The sequence below is a fragment of the Muntiacus reevesi genome, chromosome 19, assembly GCF_963930625.1.
Source record: "Muntiacus reevesi chromosome 19, mMunRee1.1, whole genome shotgun sequence".
NCBI classification, from domain to species: Eukaryota; Metazoa; Chordata; class Mammalia; order Artiodactyla; family Cervidae; genus Muntiacus; species Muntiacus reevesi.
Window position 1 is genome coordinate 34,389,987 of NC_089267.1, and position 12,212 is coordinate 34,402,198.

Genomic DNA, 12,212 nt, shown 5'->3' on the forward strand with positions numbered 1-12,212 from the left:
TCTATCATGGCTGTGGTAGTACTATAAAATGAATAATAGTACTGTGCCATCTAATTCCATAAAAATCATCACTTCCTTGTGCCTTGAAAGGATGATGTGAGGCTTTCGCTTTCTTTGTTTCTTGTTTTGACATGAGTCATCACTAATATAAGATGTCCGGTGTGATGATACGTGTGACTCTTAAAAGGCATTCGGATTCTGCTGTGATTGGTCGTTCGCCAAGCAGCACTGTCACGTGATGGGAAGCTTGTGGTTTCTGTCACAGACATTCTGCTGAAATGAGAAAGAAGCCATAGACAATAGTGAACAAACAAGCGTGGCCATGTTTCATTACCGCTTTACTTATAGACATTGACATTTAAATTTCATATAATTGTCACATCATGAAATTAATGTTTTGATTATATTTTTCAGTCATTTAAAAATGTAAAAACAAATATGTTCTCAAAGATTGTACAGAAGCCATTGTCCACATTTGAACTGTGTCAAACCCTATTTTATAATACTAAAGATTTACTAGAGAGATGCGAGATGCTTTAGCAATTGTAACTAAGGTGCAATCTTCAATTATAAATATTTAGAAACATACACTATGTTTTCAAAGCAGAATAAGAGATTTCAGAAAGTAAATACATTTTATTACCTAGATGTAAAGAGTGTAAAGAAATTTATTAAGCTCTGAGGTTCAAACTCTGACTTGAGGATGGACTCTTTGAATGGTCTCTTAGGCTATAAGTAAAGAAAAGAAAGGGGATTAAACATTCTGGAATGCAGGAGCTCAAAAACAGGTTTCCTGAATCCATGGTAGTTCTTCCTGTCTTAAAACCTTTTTGAAAACTTACGGCTTTGTTTTCAGGTATCATCAGAGAGTCTTATATATTGATATTGATATCCATCATGGTGATGGTGTTGAGGAGGCTTTTTATACAACAGATCGTGTAATGACTGTATCGTTCCATAAATATGGGGAATACTTTCCTGGAACAGGAGACTTACGGGTAAGATTGAATTCTGTCTGAATAAATGTTATGAGGTGAACCTAGAGGAGGTTAGTACCTGAACTCATATTTCTCTGGATCATTAATTTGAAGCTTATATGAAGGATTAAGTCATTTTTATGTGCTTAACGTTGTTGTAATTCACTTTTTTGCTGATTATCAGCAAAAATTCAATAACTTTAAGGGTTTCTTTTGCTGAGCTTTTTCTTTGGTTGAATGAATACTTTTGAACATACACAAAACATGAAGCAGTTTTCTTGATGTTAAGTTTGAATCTTCAAAACCTACTTGATTGTAGCCTATATTGCTATTGAATATAAAGCTTGGTGGGATAAAATAATTGACTTGAGTCTTTTTAAGGTTTTTGTATTGCCCTCCTTTTATGATTGGTCTTTAGCTACTCAGACTTTAATCTCTGTTTTTCCTTAGGCTTCCCTCCCTGCCCCCTCATCTCTATCCGCCAACTCCCTCGCAATTTAGGGAGAAAAAGAATATCATAGCTTATCCTGCCTGCCTGTTTATATTAAGCACATTTATTTCTATTATATTTCTGTTATCTTCTTTCATTTAGTGCTTTGAAGTCCCCCCCCCCCACCTTTTTTTTCTTTTTACTTCACTAGAGGTTTTGTTTTTTGAACCAAATGACAAGCACGTTGAAGTTTATTCAAAAATTTATGCAGCTGCTTTTAATTTAGCTGTATTATATGGGAGATTTCTTTTAACATGGCATTCAACATTAGTCCTAAACTATTATGTTAAGGTAAGTTTTAAGTGTGTGGTATGTTGTTATGTTAGAGTTTAACAACCAAAAGTTCAGAGTGGGCTTAAAGTAGTCTTCAAATGTATGATTTAATTATTTGATCGTAAGGTTGTGTTCTTTCAGTAAGAGTTCAGATGGTGAAACTTTTCTTTACCTGTAAGTGGGTAGGAGGGTCATTTGTTTCATTTATTTCAGTTTAAATTATGTGGCTTTTAAAATAATTTCTATTTTCAGTTCTTTCTTGCCATGTGAGCTCCTTCAGTGCCTTTCCCCACTTGGTCTTATCCTACAGACCAGTGATTCCCAGTGATCCTTAAACTAGCAGAGTCAGTTATACCTGAGAACTTAGTAGCACATATCCTCAGGCTCCAGAAACTGAATGATTCTATTCTGCACACTAAAATTCAAGAACCACCACTCTAAACCAGTAGAATTTGTTTGTCTATAACCATTGCTTTCTGATGTTACGCAAAAACTTTCCCAGCTTTAAGCTTAAAGAAATAAGTGTCTTGCAGTATAATTTTAATTAATCTCAGAAATGGCAGTGGAAGCCTCTGTTTAATTTCTGACAGTGTACTTAGAATTGTTTGAAGTTGTTGGAAGATACTGGAAAATGTGTGTTTTAGATATTGAAAATGACTTTCAACATCTCTTTCCCTCAAGATTTTATACTCCTATGAAATGTCACATTTCTTTTCCCTTTAGATATTAAAAGATATCCCCAAGTTTCAGAAACTAAAATCAGTTTCCTACATTGTATGTATTGTTGTATTTGGACTTTGATGAAGCTCAAGTATTGTATAATTTAGTAAACATTACCTTTTCTACCTGAGAATTCATTAGAAATCAGAAAATAAGTCTACTGTGAGATTAGATCATTGTTAAAACTATGCTTGCATTATTATTAGATCAGTAGTCTAGATGGAAGAAAAAAAACAAGGGTGTGATAAAGTAGCAGTTATGGAGGGTATAAAACTTTGTCAAATAAGGGCCGCAGTTCTGTACTGTGAGTGAGAAGTGCTTTTAATTCGCCTTTAACTCGAGTGAGAAGTGCTCACCACCTTGCTATATTCTGAAATCTTAGTGTCAGTGTATATTCCAACTGTGTTTTTTTACTGTAGAAGTCTCAGGATTTACAGCATTTTAGTTTGTGCATATGTGTTTAGTTTGTATTTAGTTATATAAAAATTTAGATTCTCTTAAGAAAAATTGTGGGAGTAGGTGTGTAATTTCATGCTTTTTCATCGAAAGTTGGATCATAATAACTAATATTGAAGGGTAAACTGTGCTCTTTAAAAAATGGATTCAAGCTGAGATTCTTCCATGAGAAAAAAGGGGATAACATGTATTTGTATTAGTAATCCTAAAGATTCATATATATTGAGACATACAATTGACCCTTGAAAAACAAGGGGATCAGGGATGCTGACTCTCCTGTAATTGAAAATCTGCATATGACTGACTCCCCAAAAGCACAAATACTAATATCCTTCATGGTAACATAAATGGCCAATTAACATATTTTGTATATGTATATCTACATATATTTTATGCATTCATGACATACCTTTTTATTTTCAAAAATATTTCTATACTGCAGTTCATGTGCAAGTTTTTCATGCTGTTTCAAATCTCCAGAAAAATTTTCTAATACATTTATTGGGGAAAAAACCTGCATAAAAGTGGACCCACCATTCAAACTCTTGTTGTGTAAAACAGGTCAATTGTAGTTTAAAACACATGAGAACTGTCTCTACCATCTCTTCTAAAAATATACAGTTGACTCTTGAGCAGCACAGGTTTTGAACTTCTGTGGGACTTTTTTCACTAAGTAAGTACTTCAGGGCTACACAACTGGCAGTTAATTGAATCCACAGAGGCAGAATTGTGAATATGGAGGACAGACTCTAATGTTAAACTCAGGTTTTCAACTATGCTGGTGTTTGTACCCCAGTGTTGTTCAAAGATCCGCTGTTTATAGTGTGTGTGTGTATGTATGTACACATGTACATAAACATAGATTTACACGTGCATAAATTGTAGTTAATAAAATAAGTATATATGTTTTGTGTGTGTGTGACTGGAACTCAGTTTCTCTCCTTTGCTTCTTTTGGGAAGGGTTAATGCCTTGAGTGATACTTTTTTAACAAGTAGAAACAAAATTTATTTCAAGCCCAGTTCAATAAGACAGATTTCAGTGTTTTAGTCTGTAGCTGTTAAAACTTCAAGAAAGTCTTCCAAGAATTAATCAGCTCGTGCCAGACTGTGAGCCCCAAGAAGGGTTTTGCATTAGAGACGATGCAGGACAACCCTGTCCTGTAGGGTTCTTGGCTCAGAGGTGGCATTTCCTACAGTTTGGCAAATTTGTCTTATGTATTTTGTTTATGACAAATTTCTTGAGTTAATGTAATATTTAATTTCAAACTGCCCTTAACTATGTTAAATTTCTTTCCTCCCCAAAATAATCATTACAGATTAACTGGAATTAGTTCTTTTCAGCTTTATAAATATCCATAAATGTTGAAATATGTACTTATTCTGTATTATTTCCTCTCTCAGCCTATAAGATGAATTCAGAATTGGGTTTGTTACCTACTCTTTTAATCTTTTTAAAATATTTTAATAATTAAATGTCAAACTTTTTATTATGATACATTCTCTAAGATCTACTTACACTATGTATTTTAGGATATTGGTGCAGGAAAAGGCAAATACTATGCTGTCAATTTTCCAATGAGAGATGGTATAGATGATGAATCATATGGCCAGATATTTAAGCCTGTAAGTATTATTATTTTTACAAATGAAAAGGAATTCTGAAATGTTTTTTAGCGATACTAACATTTGTTACCTTGCACATAGATTATTTCAAAAGTGATGGAGATGTATCAGCCTAGTGCTGTGGTGCTGCAGTGCGGTGCAGACTCACTGTCTGGCGATAGACTCGGTTGCTTCAATCTGACAGTTAAAGGTAAGCAATTTGAAGGGTGATACTCTAGAAAAAAAGTTTTTTTCTTCCTAAGAACTTCCCATAAAAATTGTCATTGTTTACCTGCTACTTAACACAGAACCATGTGTGTTTTATATTTTTTGTGGGTTTTTGGTATATGTATGTATGTATTTTGAATTGATTTATGTAATTACAGTTAATCTATTTTCAGTAATTAGGTCTTTTATTTTGTCAAATTTATATATACATTTTTACGTGAGCAGTTTTATAAGACTTGTTGCTGTCCCATCCAAGGCAGTGGTTTTCTTCTTTTTTTTAAACTTATATTTGTTTATTTATTTATTCTGGTTTTATTAAGATGTAGTTGACCTGCAGCTGTGTGTAAGCTTGAGATGCACAGTATAATTTGACTTCAAGTGCATGATTTCAGCATCCTGAAATGATTAATTAACACAGAAGGTTTAGTGAACACTCATCATCTCCTGTAGTTAAAACATTAAAGAAATAGATTGAAAATGTGTATATTTTTCTGTATGATGAGAACTCTCAGAATTACTGTTTTTAACAGCTTTCATTTATAACATACAACAGTGTTAATTATCTGCATCATGTTGTACATTTTATTCCTAATACTTATTTATCTTTTAGTTAGAAGTTTGTGTCTTTTGATTATCTAATCCCCTCCCCACCTCTGGTAATCACAAATCTGATCTCTTTTTCTGTCAGTTTGTTTCTTGTTTGTTTTTGAAGTATAATTGACCTGCACCATTAATAGTAGTTAGTTTCTGGTCCGCAGCATTGTAATTTGATAGTCTGTACATTTCCAAATGATAACCATGATAAGTCTAGTTGTCATCAATCATCATGCAAAGATATTATTTTGCTATTGACTGTATTCCCAACACTATATATTTCATACCTGTGTCTCATTTATATTGTACCTTTTAATCTCCTTCATCTGTTTCTCTCCCTCTGGCAACTCTTATTTGTTTTCTATAACTATTTCTGTTTGTTTATATTTGTTCATTTGTTTTCTAGATTCCACATATTACACTTAGCATAATTTTCAACATTTTTGGTTGATTCTTTTGGTGCTTACCTTTCTTAAGACAATATGCAAGCTTTTCAAATTTTTTTTGGCCATGCCGTGCAGCTTGTGGGATCTTAGTTCCCCAACCAGGGATTGAACTCAGGCCCTCAGCAGTCCAAGCCTAAGAGTTCTAACCCCTGGACCAGCAGGGAATTCTGCAAGCTGTGTTCTTATTTTTAACTTAATTTTAACCTTGTATATTCACTTTCCATTGTGAAAGAGAAGGGAGTCACCACTTTGTCCCTAACACATGCATTTACCCTTGCAGTATCCCATTTTTGCAGTTTAAATCTAGACCACAATTTTAGTTATGGTAGTCATTGTTTGTGGCATCATCAAAAACATGAAAGCATGGTTCAACTTACTCAGTTTTCCTTTTGCATAACTTGTTTTTCTGTGCAATTTTGTCATTTCCTTAGTTTTCTCCTTACTCATTAATAAATGAAGGTGGATCAGGTGTTCTATCAGTTTTACCTTCTTGAAGAACAGCCTTCTGACCTGTTCCTGTTTGGGTGAATTTCCTTGTAGATCTGTTAGAATGGTGAGCTGTTCTTTGCTTTTAAGTGTTAAAATCAATGTGATAGAGGCCCAGACCAAAGTAAAGATCACCATTATGGAATGAGCTGCTAGGGTGTAAGAGTAAATCTGAAAATATATTTTAAAAGTTCTTAAAATTTATGGTATGTAGGTTAATAGTGATTAATCATGGATATTGTACAGGATTTTGGAGTTGTTTTCCTTGTGAACTTTTAGGTAATAAGTTCATGTTCTGCTTGAATTCTCTCATAAAAGGTGAAGAATTCTGAGGTAGAACTTTTTCCACTACTACTGTTGGCTTAAATGGAAATTAATAACTAAATTTAGATTTTAAAGACTATTTTATTTAATGTTAGGATAGCTCCTGTGCCAGGCAGCCTTAGAATTATGATATAATCAATCTACTCTGCTTATGTTAGGTTGAATGATTTGAAATTATCTGTTTCTTCAAAAATGGATATGATCTTATTAAAATCTATCTAATATACTCAAAATGTGCATTAATTTGTCAATTTTCTTGCCTTAACTTTTTGAAAGTTCTTAATGCCTTTGTATGTAAAAGTAATAGCTTTCGTAACTACAAGGTAATACAACATTTACTCTTACTATAAATCTACATTATATTTCAACTGACTGATAGAATGTAAGTTGTACAAAGCATATAAAGGTATTTGCAGTCCCAAAGCTTAAACTTGATTCCAAGCTTTTTCCAGTGCCAGCTTCAATTCAGATTTCTCAGGTCTGCTAAAGTCAGTTTACCTCTTGTCCGTCTCCTTTCTATCTTCGTTTATATTATTACCATTGTGTGTTCTCCATTCTTCATTTTTATAAGTTTTAGCTTTTAAAAAAATCCCTTTATAATCATTTTTGTCAGGCTTTGAGATGAAAGAAAAGGAAATGTCCTTTTTTAGCCAGCTTTCTTTACTTAGAAGTCTTTAAGTTAATTTTTTGTTTGTTTCATCTTTAAAAATACCCAAATGGCTTTCCCCTATTATAAGAAGCATGCATTTTTATAATTGCAGTAATAAAAATTGGATTGTGGATCATATAATGTGACTGTTGAAGAATACTTCATGAAAATGCCCACAGTATAGTTACATGAAGAAAACATTAAGCTTTTAAAAATTAGAAAGAATTGGAAGGGAATATTAAAAAAACTGTCTTTGGATGATGAGACTTCACTGGTAGTTCAGTGGTAAAGAATCTGCCTGTCAATGCAGGAGACTCATGGATTCGATCCTTAAACTGGGAAGATTCCCTGGAGTAGGAAAGGGCAACCCACTCCAGTGTTCTTGCCTTGGAAATCCCATGGACAGGGAACCTGGTGAGCTACAGTCCATGAAGTTGCAAAGAGTAGGACATGACTTAGCAACTGAATACAACAGCATCATCTTCAGATGATAGAATTTTAGGTAGTTTTTCTATTTGTACTTATTTTGATTTTTCCAAATATTCAACATGTATCAGTTTCTTCTGTAATTGAAGGATTTTGTTCTTGCTTTAAAGGTTGACTTATGTTCCTGAGTGATGATAATATAAGAAATTACTAGTGACTCGTAATTGACTATTGAATTATGACATCTAAAGGAAATATTTTGTTTTTATGTTAGGTTTACTTTATATTTAAATTTCTATACAAAGAAATTTGTTAAAGGTGTTTTTTAATAGTAATAATTTTAGATAAGAAAAGTGGCTTTTTTTCGGCCGGAACCACCATCTTCCAGTAATTCGCCAAAATGACCAACACAAAGGGAAAGAGGAGGGGCACCCGCCACATGTTCTCTAGGCCTTTTAGAAAACATGGAGTTGTTCCCTTGGCCACATACATGCGAATCTACAAGAAGGGTGATATTGTAGATATCAAGGGAATGGGTACTGTTCAAAAAGTAATGCCCCACAAATGTTATCATGGCAAAACTGGGAGAGTCTACAGGGTTACCCAGCATGCTGTTGGCATCAGTGTAAACAAACAAGGGCAAGATTCTTAGAGAATTAATGTGCATATCGAGCATATTAAGCACTCTTAAGAGCCGAGATAGCTTCCTAAAATGTGTGAAGGAAAATGATCAGAAAAAGAAGAAAGCCAAAATGAAAGGGGCTTGGGTTTAGCTGAAGCGCCAGTCTGCTCCACCCAGGGAAGCATACTTTGTGAGGACCAGTGGAAAGGAACCTGAACTGTTGGAGCCCATTCCCTATGAATTCATGGCCTGAAGGGTGTAAAAATAAAAACCTGGACTGTACAAATGTTTCTCTTAATTGAGTAGAGGTGTTGTGTCCAAATTCAGTGGGTGATGTCTTTTCAAATTTAGTGTTTTTTCTTCCTTAAAGATGTAAGATAGTTTGTTGTTCAGTATGCTCCATTTTTTAATAAACTACCAGATTTTATTTTTAAAAAAAGAAAAGTGCCCATAATACCACTATCTAAAATAACCTATAATTAAACCTGTATAGTCTTACATAATTTTTTTGTTCATGTCTGTGGAGGAAAGTGGTAGCAAAACATCAGTTTCTATTAGGTTTTACTTAATGTTTCATTGCAACCTCACTTATTTTCCCCCCCAGGTAACCTTATAAGAACATAGTATCTTCATATCACATTAATAAAAATGTATTATATTTATATTTTAATCTTAATATAGTTGTATATTTGACTTTTCCATCAAGGACGCTTGTTAACATAGTTAGTTATGTCTTAATGAGTTTTGTATATTGTATAAAAGATGTTTGATAAAAGTTTTAGACTAGAAATTTTGTTTAAATTTTTACTTATTATTTGTTTTTTAAATATTTAGAAAAGTCATTTTGGTTGAGTAAAATTTTGTTATCTTTTTAAATTTTTCTTTTCCAGCTGTTACAGTGTGTAAATATATTACCCAAATCTTCTTTGTCTTAGGTCATGCTAAATGTGTAGAAGTTGTGAAAACTTTCAATTTACCATTACTGATGCTTGGGGGCGGTGGATACACAATCCGCAACGTTGCTCGGTGTTGGACATATGAGACTGCAGTTGCCCTTGACTGTGAGATTCCCAACGGTAAGTGTTCTTATTATGATGTCTTTATTGGATGAACTGTCTGTAGAAAAAGATGGTTAGGTCATTAGAATTGATTCCAAAACTATGTAAATAGGAGAGCAGTCACTAAATTAATTTTGTATTCACTCTTAAATATTTTCTCTGGAAATATTTTACAACTTGAGTCTGGATTTTATGTATGGATTGAGCTTTTAATATGTAACTTTATTTCATTATTTTTAATAGAATTGCCATATAATGATTATTTTGAGTATTTTGGACCGGACTTCAAACTGCATATTAGTCCTTCAAACATGACAAACCAGAACACTCCAGAATATATGGAAAAGATAAAGTAAGACATCATCAACTTGATTTGATTAACATTATTAATGTAACTTTTGAAGCTTTTAGAAGGTCATGTGCAGTAGGTCAGTTTAACTTTATACATAAGGTATTCCCTTTTGTCAAAAGTATTTGAAACCTTAAGACTTGGCTTCTTTAATTTTATAAAATAATGGAAAATGTATAATAGTATTTATAGCTCAAAAATATTTCCATTTTCTCTTAGTTAAAATGGATTATTTTGTTGAAAAGGACATTATAAGTTGTATATTTTCTTGCTTTACGTGAAAGTGAAATTTATTTTTACTGAAACATTTGATAGACCTTTCTCTAAGAAACAGAGTTTGGAGAGACCTTGTTAGCACACAGGCCTGGGATTGTGCCCTCTCTTAGCACACACTAGCTCCATGACAGTTGACAAGTTAATTTGCCTTTGTGCTTATATTTCCTCATCCTTGAAATGGGGGATGAAATTTAGTATCTACTTTGTAAATTTTGAGAATTAAACGGGTTAATAACAGGTGAAGTATCAGTACCCAGTAAATGTTACTATTTTAATTCTTAGGTTAAGCTAGATAAAAGATGCAACTTTTAAGAACTTGAAAGAAAACATTTTTTTCTAATAACTGTGCATGTTGTAATTTAGACAGCGTTTATTTGAAAATTTACGCATGTTGCCCCATGCACCTGGTGTCCAGATGCAAGCTATTCCAGAAGATGCAGTTCATGAAGATAGTGGAGATGAAGATGGAGAAGATCCAGATAAGAGAATTTCTAGTAAGATAGTCCTTTGATGTGTATTCTGTTACATTTTTCTGCTTTATTAAAAGAACACTACAGACTGGAGGTTTTGGTTGCCCAAGGACCTCACCTATTTTCATGAGTACACTGTTATCACTGTCTTTGTTTTCATCAATTTTTTAATCTTATGTAGATTTAATTTCCTTTGTCTCAGAGCCTGATTTGAGTGTCAGCAATTTCAGTTTCTACAAATTACCCACTTATGTGTAGAGTGAGTTGAATAACATTAAGCACCTTCTGTTTGATTCTACAATCTAATTCCACTTAATATGATTTGTAGGCTTTTAGCCTAATAGTATGCTATTATGGTATAGACATTCTAACATAATTGGCGTAAATGATATTTCTTATTTTCTCTTCTTCCCCTCTCAGCTCTGAAATAAAAGGTTACTTTTTATTTAAAGATATCACTCCTACTTCCTATCATGAAAGCAATATTTTTTTCCTCCAAAGTTGTTTTTTTTTTTTAATGAGAACCTCTAATGTTCTTCATATTCCTATGAATTATTTCTTCCTAGATTAAAGCTAAATTTTTAATGTTTAGCAAGCCATGCATTCAGTTACAATCTTAAAATCTGTTATCCTTACTTTTAAATATGACTGGCTAGTTCTTCTATAGAGCAGTGCACTTAACATTTGTAAAACCTGTGACTGCCTTTGTCAAAATTTTATTAAAAATGTTTTAATGTGTCAGTTCGAGCATCAGACAAACGAATAGCTTGTGATGAAGAGTTCTCAGATTCTGAGGATGAAGGAGAAGGTGGTCGTAGAAATGTGGCTGATCATAAGAAAGGAGCAAAAAAAGCGAGAATCGAAGAAGACAAGAAGGAAACGGAGGACAAAAAAGCAGGTCAGATTTATTTTTTGATAGATGTTTTAATTGTAAGTTTTTGAAAGTGAGCAACAAGGTAATTTTTATAAGATCCTGAAATACTTACACAAGTATCGGAAATAGGTGAGTGTGCTAAATAAATAAATAGGTGACTTTTTTTTCCCTCATGTAAGTAAACTTTTAATTAAAGCTCTCTAAATGTTATTAGTCACATTTGCTTTTATAATACAGGAACCTATCTCTTCTTGGCAAAATAAGCTTAAAATATTGAACAGTCCACTGTGATCTAGATTGAGTAAGAGAGAGAACAAAGTGGTTATAGACCCATATGTAGCCCATGAGCATAGCTGAAATTCTAAGCTAATTTGTAACTGCCTGTACGTTTATTTGATGAGAATAAAACTTAAAAGAAGACTAACATTATATAACCTTAGACCAGTTTCACCATTTTGAAAAGGCTCAGAGAACAGACTTTGTTATTATTTAAAAGAAACATAAAAGCTGTGGAAAGATGGGAAGGGATTTGAGAGCTGGGTTAGGAGGAGATAATACTTTCTGATGTCTTAACTTTAAAAATGTGTCTCGTCTGTTGAGACAAATGTGTCAATTTGTCTGTTGAGAAAATAGATGATTTAGGGCATTGAATTTGCTTTCAGAATGTGTTTTCTTTTATCTGAGTTTCCAGAGCACTTACACATACCTCAGTCATTTTATTAACACATTATATTATAGCACCTCATTAGGAACTTTACATATCTCCCTGCTAGATTGAACTGCTCTTGGCTAGAGAATGCAGTATCTTAAATACTTGAATTCTTGTACTTGGTGCATTTCCTGCTGGATACCTGCTACCTATATGCAGGTAACGGTGATGAGCACAGGCTTT

The 12,212-nt window shown here is 33.1% G+C and overlaps 1 protein-coding gene and 1 pseudogene across 1 annotated transcript in view; both read left to right on the forward strand.

The window, feature by feature from the left end:
• The window catches only part of HDAC2 (histone deacetylase 2), a 31,877-nt gene that overhangs the window by 16,859 nt on the left and 2,806 nt on the right, over positions 1 to 12,212 (forward strand). Inside the window, exons 6-12 of the mRNA XM_065911326.1 lie at positions 857 to 998; positions 4,447 to 4,539; positions 4,621 to 4,729; positions 9,229 to 9,369; positions 9,595 to 9,703; positions 10,340 to 10,470; positions 11,189 to 11,344. Of these exons, the coding sequence (XP_065767398.1) occupies positions 857 to 998; positions 4,447 to 4,539; positions 4,621 to 4,729; positions 9,229 to 9,369; positions 9,595 to 9,703; positions 10,340 to 10,470; positions 11,189 to 11,344 (881 nt within the window). The remainder of the gene's footprint in view (positions 1 to 856; positions 999 to 4,446; positions 4,540 to 4,620; positions 4,730 to 9,228; positions 9,370 to 9,594; positions 9,704 to 10,339; positions 10,471 to 11,188; positions 11,345 to 12,212) is intronic.
• Positions 5,100 to 8,737, forward strand: LOC136150653 (large ribosomal subunit protein eL21-like; annotated as a pseudogene).